Raw genomic sequence first — 12,909 nt, forward strand, 5'->3', positions numbered from 1 at the left:
CAGTTGTTGCAATGCGCATTCATTCACAATATGACTGCAAATTTCAATTTTAACTAGACACGCCATTTTCTTTCGAAAGTTATGTCGAGCGCGCGACTAAGTTCAAATTTATCTGGGAGGAGTTATGTGCGCATTAATAATGATGTCATTGTGTTAAGACAAATCTGCGCTTGTGTATTTAGTTTGGAATACGGCATTCATTCATTTACGTCGTTTCTTGTAGTGTATTTTGTTTATATAATTAAACCTTAGGTAGAATTTAAAAAATGAGCATATACTAAAAAGGTTACTGCATTTGTATGGGAAAATATGAACTCGTTTTGTCGGAAGGATATACTGCACTCACATCCATTCCATCCGAAAACTCGTTCATATTTTCCCATACAAATGCAGTAACCTATAACTGTTGACGCGTTGTCGAAATCAACCAAACCACCTCACAAAGTCGTGCACGACTATACCGCGGAACGATTTAGCATTTTAAAGAATCCCTAAAGAATAATGGTTGATATTTACGGAAGATCTCTTAGCACGAGTAACTGTAAAGAAACGCGACGACATAGATTTATCAAAATATGCGACTAAGGATGAAATTGATAATCTCTTAACCATCTCCGGAATAGACCCAGATGAGGTTGCATTTTTTTCAAGACCGATATGGCAAGATAAAAACCAGCGATATCAAATGGTATGACATAGTTCGCAGGGTTCTTGGAGCTAACCCGGGTAACATCCCTGTGTTCACTGACAGCGGAAAAATCTGAGACTCAAGTATGTCAGTTGCCGGCATCAAAGATGAAATTGCAAAAAATGTTGCTAATCGCTTAAAAAATACCGGTGACACAATGACAGGTGAACTCAACATGAACGGAAATAAAATAGTGGTTTTAAGAGATCCAACATTCTACGAAGATGCCGCAACAAAAAAATGTTGACGTTAACTACAGCACCGTTGACGGTAAATTATCCACGTTGCCGGCCGAGTATGACGTTCACGTAAACGCGTTTACAAATCTCCGTAGAAACTTTAGAAAAATTAATGAAACCGCAGATGAATTCTTTGGTACCCCGCTCACCGTTGACGTAAAACTCTCTGATATCAAAATTAACATTAACACGATCAAGAAAACACTTGAAGATGTCGTAAGTGGAATTCCTGAGATTGTTAACAAAATTAGTCTGATTAAAATCCCACCCGGAGTTACTCCCGGGCATATTAACAACATAGTATACACAGTATCATCTGGATTCGCAACATGGTCAAAACAGAATAATACTGTCAAACATACCGCAACAGTTACTGGTGTGTATAGGCTGTCTGTGTTTAGTGCTGCAAAGTTCGAGATATTCACAACATATCCCTAGCGACATTCTACCGACACGTTTTCCGGGGTTGTGTCTATCATATTAAATAGCGGAACCGAAGAAACATATTAACTAGAAGCAGCTGATAAAAAATTAACCGCAACATCTTACTGGTGGTGTCTAGAATTTGTAGCTGAAACACCTGAATTGGTTACTGCGTAAAATAATAATGGCATTTACGAAGTCAACGACGAAGTCAATGACAGCGTCAACGACAACATTAGATGCACAACAATATAGACACGATCAAGTGAGCGAATGGCAGTCAGAGTTAAAAAAATATCAACGAGTACACGTTGAAAGTAAAAAAAATACCGGCGGCGTGTAATCGCGCTCTGGATGCGTTAGTTTCTTCGGTATCTGCGGTAGTTGCATCCTCCGGGATAGTATTATCAGCGTTGACACCAGTAACAACTGCAATCGCGGTAACAATATGCGTTTCATCATCGGCTGCGTTCGCTGGTGTTTTTAATATAATCGCGAAAAAGATATCCACGTGCACGAGCACACAATTGCACGATTATGTGACACGATTAAACACAGCCACGAACGCGTATTCGAAATTATCGTCCCTGATATCATCAAGCTTCTACGACACAGCCATAACAGATTCCGAATTCGCGATGATGACAAACACATACAAACAAGTCCACGTTTTGAAGGAAAAGAATATAAATATTGACAGAATTACTTCAGCAAATAGCCGCAAATATAAGTCGGGTAAGGACCACAATGATAACAGTGTGCTCAACCAAGCCTGAGTTGAATATTAATTTTCCAACTGCGATTCCGGTAATCGAGATAGCGCTGGCACAGTTGCGAGTATATCACAGTTGGCCCAATATCAGATCAAAATCATTTGGTGGATTACCAGCGAACAATTCGTTTGTGTTTGCAAATAAAAATAAACAAGATGGTACACCCGACTGGAACGTTGTTGGAATACCAACCGGGAGCTATCAAATCGAAGAAATCAATGAGGAATTACAACGTCGAATAAAAAATATCTCCGGGAGGGAATCCAAAATAGCAATAACAGCTCAAGAACCAACGCTGTCATCTGTAATCGATATAAACTTTCCCGACTACGCCGTGGATATATATCAGAGTTCGATCAGAACAGTGTTAGGATGGCCTGAAATTCCACCGCTGGAGAAACCGATACCACCAGAACCCAAAAAGTCTGACTATGTCACGGACAAACAATCATACCACGATGTTACCCTGTCATACAAACAACAATTACTTGATATAAAAAATGCAACTTTGGGTACTAATTTTACCTTCTATATTAAAGACAATATCTGGTGAGGGGTTATTTATGAACAACCCCTTCAGAGAAGGAACTAAATCTATTGTTGTTCCCCTACGTCAAATTATTGAATATTTTAAAATCATTAATCAAGAACATAAAACACAACTACGGCAAAGTTTCCAAGAACATCTCTTTGATATAACAAGTTCACGCAGCGAAATCATCACGCGAACTGAAATATTAAATCAACTCCTATTCGACATGGAATATTTTCACCAGCGAGTAATCCAGGCAGCAAATGATTACACTGAAAATATATATAATCGCTATAAAGAAAGATTTTTAACTGCATATTCGATAAAGGAAGCTGATCTACCAAATTTTGAATTTTCCGGGTATAACGCAGACGAACTAAAAAAATTCACCACCAAAATCATTGATGAGCTCTTTCCTGATATACTTACACGGTACAAAGAAACATTACCACCGGCAATTATTCTCCGGCACAATAATGATCAAAAAGGGCAAGGACGACATGTATCTCCGGAAATCGTAAATATAACTACTGTGGTCGCGATCAATTTTGTGTGTGATGTAATTGATAACAACTACAGCACGGGCACAACAATGTCAAATCAAGCCCAGCAAGGATTCATTCTTTATTCGTTCACGCCAAAAGACCCAACTGGATTTTTGATTGTGCAAGAGCCGATCAATCCGGTCTATCTACGATGTCATAATCGTCTGTTATCAAGAATAAATTTCAAACTAACAGACCAATCGGGCCACTTGCTGTATTTTGAGAATTGAAACGGTAAATATTAATTTCCTTGCGAAATCGTAAAGATTTTCAGGGATTTTCATCGTAAAAAATAGCACCAAAAAAGAAAATAATTCTCCATTCCCGTTGATGAAATCAAGGATAAGTGAACAAATACTTTTCAGATTTCAGTAAAATGTTGTTTCTTTTTACTGAAATCAGGCTGATTTCTCAACGTTGAAGATATTTATGTGGTCAAAACCATGCAAATCCAACAATTTCCATTGGAAAAAAAACAAAACAAACAAAAACAAAAAAAAATACTGAAGTTTGTTTATTACTGAAAATCTGACATACTATTTTCACTTTCATTTCCACGTACTTGATAAAATCCTTGAAATCAACGAGTTTATCTTCGTTTTCACGATCTGACATAATTTTTCTTTGTTGCCTCACACGAGAATTAATTATTTTCTTTGCTTCATATTCGTGAGATAATTCGGAGCTAATTTTTTCGATAGCACGAGAGAGAGAGTGACAAATTCTCTTATCCGCCTTTCTTCTACTAGTGATTTATAAATCTATATTGAGACGATAAAATCCTTCGTGTTTAGCCTCCTAAAATCAGAAATAATTTTTTTTTCAGGATTTATTTCATCGGATATATTTATACCGTCATATTCTAATTTGTTTATAGCAGAAACTACATATTTTCGTAATTCATTATTATTATTATTATATATATATATATATATATATATATATATATATATATATATATATATATATATATATATATATATATACCGAATGTTATATATTTAAAAGAAAAATGCTTTAGACCAAAAATAAACAGTAGCTATGATGAGCGGTTATCATTCATGGGTTTCTCACTGGCCTGTGTGTCTTTGATAGGGTGACTTTTGTCTTTGTTTGAGACTTTTTTGTCTTTGTTTGAGACCTTCCTTCTTGCACACTATGACCGTTTCTTTTTGGCCACATTCTTTCTGAATGTTTTCTCTGTGGAATACCCATGTGACCTAGAGCTTATATATCCACGCTACTGTTTATTTTGGGAGCGAAATACATTCGTTTACACTCCCCCCAAGATCAAATCCCGGAGTAGTGCAAAAGACGCACTCACGACGTGATGTGATGAGAGATGTACAAGGGCTTGCTGGTACCCCCAGTATATAGAAAAACCCTATTAATCGGTACCTCCGACAATATGCCTTTTACGAGATTCGAACCACTGACCCCCAGAGCGAGAATCAGCCGCGCTAACACTGCGCCATGGCTCTAATCTACTGGTATATGATTTAAAAATTATTATGTAGTTACCTTCATGGGAAGTGTAATACAGACACTTCTGATTAAAATTACCAATTTCTGCACTGATAAAATAACATTAGTCCATACCTCCGACTGTTTCATCAAATAACCGAAAAAATATTTTGTATATTTCTGCAACGGATCTAAAAATAATTCACTGTTGTGCAATGTGTAACTGTAGTTATTTTTTCTGTTTGTAAGTTAGAAACCATAAATATCCTTAATTACGACGTAGATAGTTAATTAATTAATTACGACTACAACTACGGAGAAAGCTTCGTTGCAGAATTATCTCCCTTGTTTCATGTCTAAAAAGAAGTAGTATGTAAATAGGAATTTCTGACCAAAAAAATAAATAAATAGTAAATACTACACGGTTATCACTTTTAATGATATTTGAAATTAATTTTTCGGTTATATTTCTTAGAGAATGCGGATTTATATATATTTTCTGCGACTTTTCATACTGAATGTCAAAATATTTGCCAGCGGAATCCATTGATTGAAATATTCTCTCTTCGGCAGTCTCTAAATTTATGGATACAACTGCTTTGGCGCTCTTATCATTATAGCCAGTATTACCAGACTTACAATTCTTGCTTTGCGTGACAGCTCTCATAATAAAGAATTATCGGTTTTTATTTTGTTGATGTGATCGATCACAAGACCGTCTTTGATCTCTCCAAAGAAGCATTCGAATACAAACCTGTGATTGTGATGCTTCTTTCTCCCAGTGGCAAATCTAAGATAACCAGAATTATTAACTATACCAACTGGTTTTTTCGACCTACAATTTCTAACTACACCATCACGAGACGCTTCATAATTCTTAATGATAGGTTGTCTGACAAATTATTTTTGCTCCATTATATATAATGTATTTGTCTAAATCATAATTTGTCTGAGAACTTATTTAAATAATCATCTTCACGCTTTATAACTCTTTCAATGTCATTATTTTTTTTTATCATAATATCTTTCATGTTCCCTGCATCGGTTACCGCCACACTGCACACATAGCCATGTTTGTCCCCGGACTCCGACACCACATCGCAGACATGGTATTGGTCCTATGCTTCCATTAGGAACGCACTGCAAATGTCCGCAGAATTCTTTTATACAGGATTTGTTACAAGGAGTCAATGAACCCACCAAAAGCCATTTACATTTATTTCTTGTTTGAGACATTATATATATAATATTTTTTATTTAAATGTTTGTCTTAATTATATATAGATGAGTTTGATAGATTATCTGCAATCAAGCCCAGGAAAGCTTCTAGATTCGATCTTGACTGACTAACCACTTACTCGCGGAGATGAGCTCTAACTGATCTGATTGATATTATCAGGGATGCCAAAAAAGAATTTCATGATGATGGAGCATCTCACGTGTGGTCTACATTCAAAATTGTACGCGATGACTCTGTCAAAGACTCTGTCATTGATGCTACAATGAACGATACACGAGCAAAAGCGATTATCGATTACCTTAATCAGAAATATCTTCTCAGAATAAAGTTTATTGTGCAAGCAGATTCCCATACGTGGATTATATGTGACAAACGTGATCCTGTCCTTGTTAATGGAAAAACTGCTGTGTTAAGTAAAGATTCCAAACCAGGAATGTTAGCTGAGATTGACAGACCATATTACGCTCGATCGTATCCTGTGTCCGCCGTTATTTATGGAATTTATCAACTAAATGATAGACCTAACAGTAATGATCTTGCCCCGATGAGATTTTCATCATTGAATTGTGTAGCCGAGCGAGTAATGGAATATTTTATAAATACGAAGCGTGGAAACGGTTTAACTGATGTGCGACCTGAAAAAATAGCGAAGTGGGCAGAGCAGGTCAAAGATACAGGAGCGTCAATAAACGATGTCGCTGAGTTAACAAGTAAATTAAAATTTACAGTGGTAGTAAAAACATTAACCGGAGAGGTTTTATATGACTCGCCGAATAAATCGAGAGGAACACCAATTAAAATTATTGATCATAACGCTCATGCTTAAACCTATACGGTAACAATATTTCCACGAGATCGTGTCGTGAGATTTTACTCCCCATAATATATGTTTGATTTTATTAAACAGATAAGTAAGAACGATCCCGTGTCAGTGTGGTTGTTTAAGAGTTCCGAAGATGAAGAATACGATTAATTTGTAAGACCTATAGGCGATTTATATGGTAAAGAATCTCTCCAACTCGCAATGAGAAAACTGGCGGAAAGATATTCAGAAAATACTGAGCAGTTATTAACTAATTGCTTTACAGTTCCGTCAGTTGCCGCCCACGTTGCGAGAGAGAGAAATTCATGGAGACCAACACGCGCTGAGTTCCTCGAAGATGTTCAGTTAACTTGTATTGAATATGGACATGGAGGTTTGTGGAATACCGGGTATAACCATAAAGATGTCATTTCGGTGGATATGGTCGCGTGTTATCCGGGATGTTTTCTCTGGTTGGGTGAGTGTGCTGGATATTTTACGCAGTTTGGACATCCTACAAACGAGATGACACGAGTGGCGATTAATGGTCCATTACCCGAATTTGACCTGACAGGATTCGCATGTGTAGTGTCGTTTGAATTCGCTAAGAATCTTCATCCGTGTTGTTGTTTGGTTTGGTAGACACTTCTCGGAGCGACGCTGGGCACCAATAGTGTTATTACGATGTATACTTGACAGTAACGTATTAATATCGATGACGGTCAGTGAAGCAATTATATCATATCGGACGCAGACCTCGGTTTGGTTACCAACACCGGAGCGTATCAGTGTAGACGAGGTCATCGAAGAATATAAGCGGGAATATCCAAATACTCCTGTTGATGTCATCGTCGATAATGCTCCTAATATTCTCAGGATTAAACTTAGGAACAGTGAAAAAACCGCAAAAGATCTCGGTAGAAAAATAATTGGTAAATTTACTCAGGGTGGTGCATATGATCATAAACGGCATCACGTACGATATATTATGGATGATGTTGAATTAGATTTTATAATTGCTGATGCCGTTGCGAGAAATATATTTTGTAATCGGGAAGACGCTTACTTGTCTGACGGAACACGGTTGGGCACAATTGTTAGTTACACTGATGGAGAATCTCCTCAGTATACACATCTAAGATCTTCAATGCTGTCTTATGTTTCTATAAATTTATTATCGATGATAAATAGATTTCCTGACACTGCAGTTAGAATTGCAACGGATTCATTTTACTTGAATAAAAAATATTCAGAATTACTGGCTCGTTTCACAAGCACTAATGAATCATGGGGTTCGTGGAGAATAAAAAAAGGAAATGTTATATTGCTATTGGCGATCTGCGGATGTTGCGGTTAAAGATAGTTATCGCAGCGATCAGATATCAGAATTATCGTCGGAGCTATCCGTGTATGATCCAGTATCCAGACACAAAACGGTTTATTTGAACGGAATGGGAGGTTCTGGTTAGACAACTCGGGTAATCGAATTATTTCGACAGAAACGCGATGATTTGATTGTGCTAACACCAACACACAGACTCTCCAGGGAGATGAAACAACGAGGAGTCAATTCAGTTTTTTCAAATATAGCGGTGGCACATGGACTCCAGATCGAATGGGAGAGAAATATATTCCAAAGATCGTCATCTGGGATGAAGTGTGCACAGTGTCGTTGGAAATATTAAAAACGTTTCTCGATTGGTAGTTATTGAAATATACAGCTGTGATAATGTGCGGCGATCACGGTCAACCACCTCCATTTGTTGGGCCATCTCCACACGATTGGTTGAAGAATTTTGTTGATTATTACTCGAAGATAACTGATGATCACAGATCTCTTGATGCAAAATTAAAGGAATTTAATAAATTAATCAGACTAACAAAATTCAATGTGAAATAGCGTGTAAAATAATTTCAGAAACTTCTTTGAACGAATTTCTACAAACGTGGAGACCAAACGATTTAATAGTCGCAAGTAGATAGTCAGAGACACACTTCAACAGCGGATGTTTCAGTTACATAAAGAAAAATTTCCAACATTGCCAGTGCCGCTGTGTTATCGACCAGCTGCTACGCGACGGCAGAATATTGACGTTGATATACCAGAACAGACAGAATCAAGGAAACAGAATCTCGTATTAAATGATATTGTCGCAGTTGATGTCAGTGTTGTTGAGGATGCTCTACACGCTGACCAATCTCCGTGGACTCTAGGATACGCAATGACGGTTCACTCATCTCAAGGATTAACTATTACTGATACAGTTGTTTGGATTGTTGATGATCGTATGGAATGGTCGAACTTAGTTTATCTTGCAGTGTCTCGAGTTAGAAAAATATCTCAACTGCGTAGAATCGTCATTGTCTCGTCAGAAACCATTAATGATGATATTGACAAGGATATAATAAGAAAAAAATTGGCTGGTTATAAACAAAGTGACAAAAAAAAACGCGACTTTGATCTCGACGTTGAATTTATTAACGCGCTGAAACAACGGCAGAATAGTCACTGTGCGAGCTGTAATTGTATAATGTTATGGCAGTACTCGAGTAATAATCCAAGACAATTTACCGTAGATAGAAAAGATAACAGCCGCGGTCATACACGAGAAAATACGATGTTGACCTGTCCTGAATGTAATCGACGTAGGGGTGCTAGTTAAGTGATCCCGGTGGTAATTGTGTCTTCGGGAATTACTTGTAATTGTTGACGTGTAAATCCACGTTGAGGAGCAGTTGAATCCAGTCTGTAGAATGCTGGTCTACCAGTAGATCTTGTTATGTTAGATATCGTGTGTGTCGTGGTGCTGCAAATAGGATCAGTCGCTCTTTTTACCACCTTCAGGTTCACCGGGCTTATATAAATATCATACAGTTTCATTGCCCAATACTGGCTGTGTTGAAAAATCACGTCGTTGTACGGGTATATGTTCATTTTTTTGTGACTACGCTAATGGGATTCATGTTGGTTGTTCGAGTAATCTCATTATTTAACGCGGTTATCACATTTGGTAATCTTGCAACCCATTCACGAGATCTCTTGTCTTGAATGAATTCCTTCGCGTATTGATATCCAATTAACCGCTCAGCAAGTGTTGGATTAAATCGTTCAACAACTGCCTGATCACGATGAATTTCAGTATGCCCTCGTCTGATCTTGACATTATGTCGCTTCATCAGCGATGATACTGCACCCTGAAATTCTTTGCCAGGATCAACTTGTAACAGATATGGCCATTGCAAGGGTCCACGTTGATAAATTCTTTTAAACGCAAAAGCTAATTCAGTGGCTGTCTTTGTTGATAACGGCTCTGCTTCTATATATATACTTGCAACATCAACGACAGTTAACGCGTATTTGTATGTACGCGATTGACGTCTACCAATTTTAATAATATCGTGTGGTAAAAAGAAAACATCAGCCTGATGAACTTCATTAGGAACGCTGACATCAAAATGTGCAAAGTGAATTTGCTTAGGTGGTGGTAGGTAAATTTGCCATATTGCCTGTCGGGATAACCATTTTTTAGCAGTAACACGTGTGACTTTTGCTGCTTCAGCGAGTTTACTAATCGCTGAGTTACCTTTCCAATATCCTTTTGGGGAATAATAAATCGATTCCATTTATAATTAGTTAACAGCGCTTAGCGCTAATTCACCTTTCATCGCGGATCTTACTAACCAATTAGCCAATGATTCCTTGAAGGATTTATTCGTAATGGAAATTAGCGCGTGAATTAATTTTACATCTGCTATATGGCTATGCTATAGATCTTTACTTTTATAACCTACATCATGAGCATGACACGCTGGGTTCCAGGACCACAGTAATTATGTCCTGGAAGATGTTTTTCTCCTTGGTATTTAGCCCACGGAGCTCCCGGTAATTTTGTTAATTTTGCTGCAATATCACCTCCTCGTTTTGTTTCTAAAACACGACTGCACTGACTTGTCAGCGGGAATAAATTTTAAAAAAAATTGTACCGCATCGTTCACACTTACCTGTAACCGCTGGTCTGTTATTGTTTGTTTTAACGGTTGTTAGATCACCTGTTGGGGTACGTGTCCTGCATTTCACACAATATAAATCCATATTCTTTTTATATACCATGAATGTAATTGATTTTTCTGCAACACGAAACACGAACCAGTCAAGCATCATGCTGCACCTCGAAATTCTGTTCGTATGATTATTATAGGACCATCTGGAAGTGGTAAAACACAACTGCTACTTAATTTGATAATGAGATGGTTTAGTTGCGATAAGTTGTATTTGGTAGCTCCGTCTGTAGATGACCAGCGGTGCTATGATGTACTAAAGGATTTTAATGAAAATGCAAAATCGTTAAATGAAAACGACGATGATGTTATCGAGTTTATCACTGATATCGATGAAACGCCGAGTGTTGATGATATTGATGGGTTTATTAACAATTTAGTCGTGTACGATGATGTAAATTAATGCTTGATCAACAATCAAATCCAGCTAGGATATTTTCTAGAGGCAGGCACAAAAACACCGATGTGATTTATGTAACCCAGCGATATACACAAATTCCTAATGTGATCAGGGATAATTGTAATATTCTTGCTGTGTTTAACGGAGTTGACACTCACACGTTACGAAATATTCATCAGACCTGGTGTAGCGGTGATATGGACATAATTAAGTTTAGAAATTTATTTGGTCAGGCTCAGTTATTCCCGCATGGATTTATAACAATAAACTTACCCGATCCTCGAGTCGGTCTTGATACGATTTTTGGATAATAGCAGCAGAGAGGGTTCTGCCTTCAAATTGGCACAGACACAATCGCATATTTTGCTTCGATGAATCGCGATTAGAAAAACTTATCAGCGATAGGATGGGTAAGTCAATTCGTCGTTGACAGGGCTGTCTTACGCTGGATATCTCGTTTTTGCGCTTTTTATGCGATTTTCCAGGAAGGCTTATTTTGGCGAAATACGAGTGAACCAATTAGAGTCTGTTCACCCTCTCTGCTGCTTCATCGGTACATGGAACATTAGAACACTGAGGGCTGTGGGAAAGTTGAAAGAACTTATAAATGAGTTGAAGATGTACAACTGGAAACCTACTGGTCTCTGCAAAGTGCGCTGTAAAAACTTTGGCGAAATAACAACAGATGAATGGCGTTGGATTTCTTATTCACAAGGGCATTGTGAACAGCATTATGGGTTGCTGCCCATTCTCAAGCAGGCTTATTACCATCCGCCTGAGGGCGACACCCTTCAGCATCACAAGCATACAGACCTATGAACCCACATCTAACTATGATGACAACGAACTGGATACTTTTTTTTATAAACAACTGCAAGACGTCATTGACAACTCACGCAAGAAGGACATTATGTTTGTACAAGGAGAATGGAATGCAAAGGTGGGAGTTGATTCACAGACAAAATGGCGAAGCACTTGTGGACCCTTCTGCAACGCAGAAACAAATGAAAGAAGACCCAGGCTCTTGTTGTTTGCCACCTACAAGAATATTGTGCTGGTCAATATGTTCAGCCGTCACAAAGCGTCTAGAAGATGGACTTGGCAGAGTCCAGATGGACAACATCGCTACCAGATTGGCTACATCTTGGTGGAAAAACGATTCTGAGCAGGATTGAATATCGCCAGAACACGAAGTTTTCCAGGAGCATATATTGGAAGTGACTACGATTTATTAATGACAACGTTTTTCCTCCACCGGAAAATGATCAAAAAACCTAACCAACCAAAAATCAGATTTGACCTTGAAAAATTGAACGATCCAAAAGTCGCAGAAGCCTTCCAAGCAATGATAGGTGGTAGATTTACATCTTTGATAACTCAGGAAGCAGCAGGGAAGTTGAACAGACCAGTGCGTCCAGCCAAAATAAAGCTTCCTACGAGAACTTTCTCCGTAGAAGCCTCAGAATTCAAAAATAAAGCCTTCTACGGGAGCTAATTTTCATGCATTTCAGACCAAGTGCATCGGTTGGTCGCGCCGGTGTGTTAGTAAATATAGCGTTAAGGACAGGAAAAATAAAATTTAGGGAATAATTTTTTGCAACTTGGGGCTGCTTTTTCATGAATAAATTTGATCGAGACCAATTCGATACCGACTGCGTGGATCATGAAGATTTATCGTAATAAAACCGTGCGGCGTTGCCTGAGAGCGACTGAACAAATTTTTTAATTTATTTATATCCATGTC

At 37.9% G+C, this 12,909-nt stretch overlaps 1 protein-coding gene across 1 annotated transcript; it reads left to right on the forward strand.

Moving 5' to 3' along the window:
- Nucleotides 1-11,850: 11,850 nt before the first annotated feature.
- On the forward strand, nt 11,851-12,330 carry LOC149803802 (protein CFDP2-like). Its single transcript, XM_089953990.1, has one exon. The coding sequence runs from the start codon at nt 11,851-11,853 to the stop codon at nt 12,328-12,330; it is 480 nt and encodes a 159-aa protein (XP_089810116.1).
- The last annotated feature ends 579 nt before the right edge of the window (nt 12,331-12,909 follow it).

Source organism: Sinohyriopsis cumingii, chromosome 3 (assembly GCF_028554795.1).
Source record: "Sinohyriopsis cumingii isolate HCF-2022 chromosome 3, ASM2855479v2, whole genome shotgun sequence".
In the NCBI taxonomy this organism is placed as follows: Eukaryota; Metazoa; Mollusca; class Bivalvia; order Unionida; family Unionidae; genus Sinohyriopsis; species Sinohyriopsis cumingii.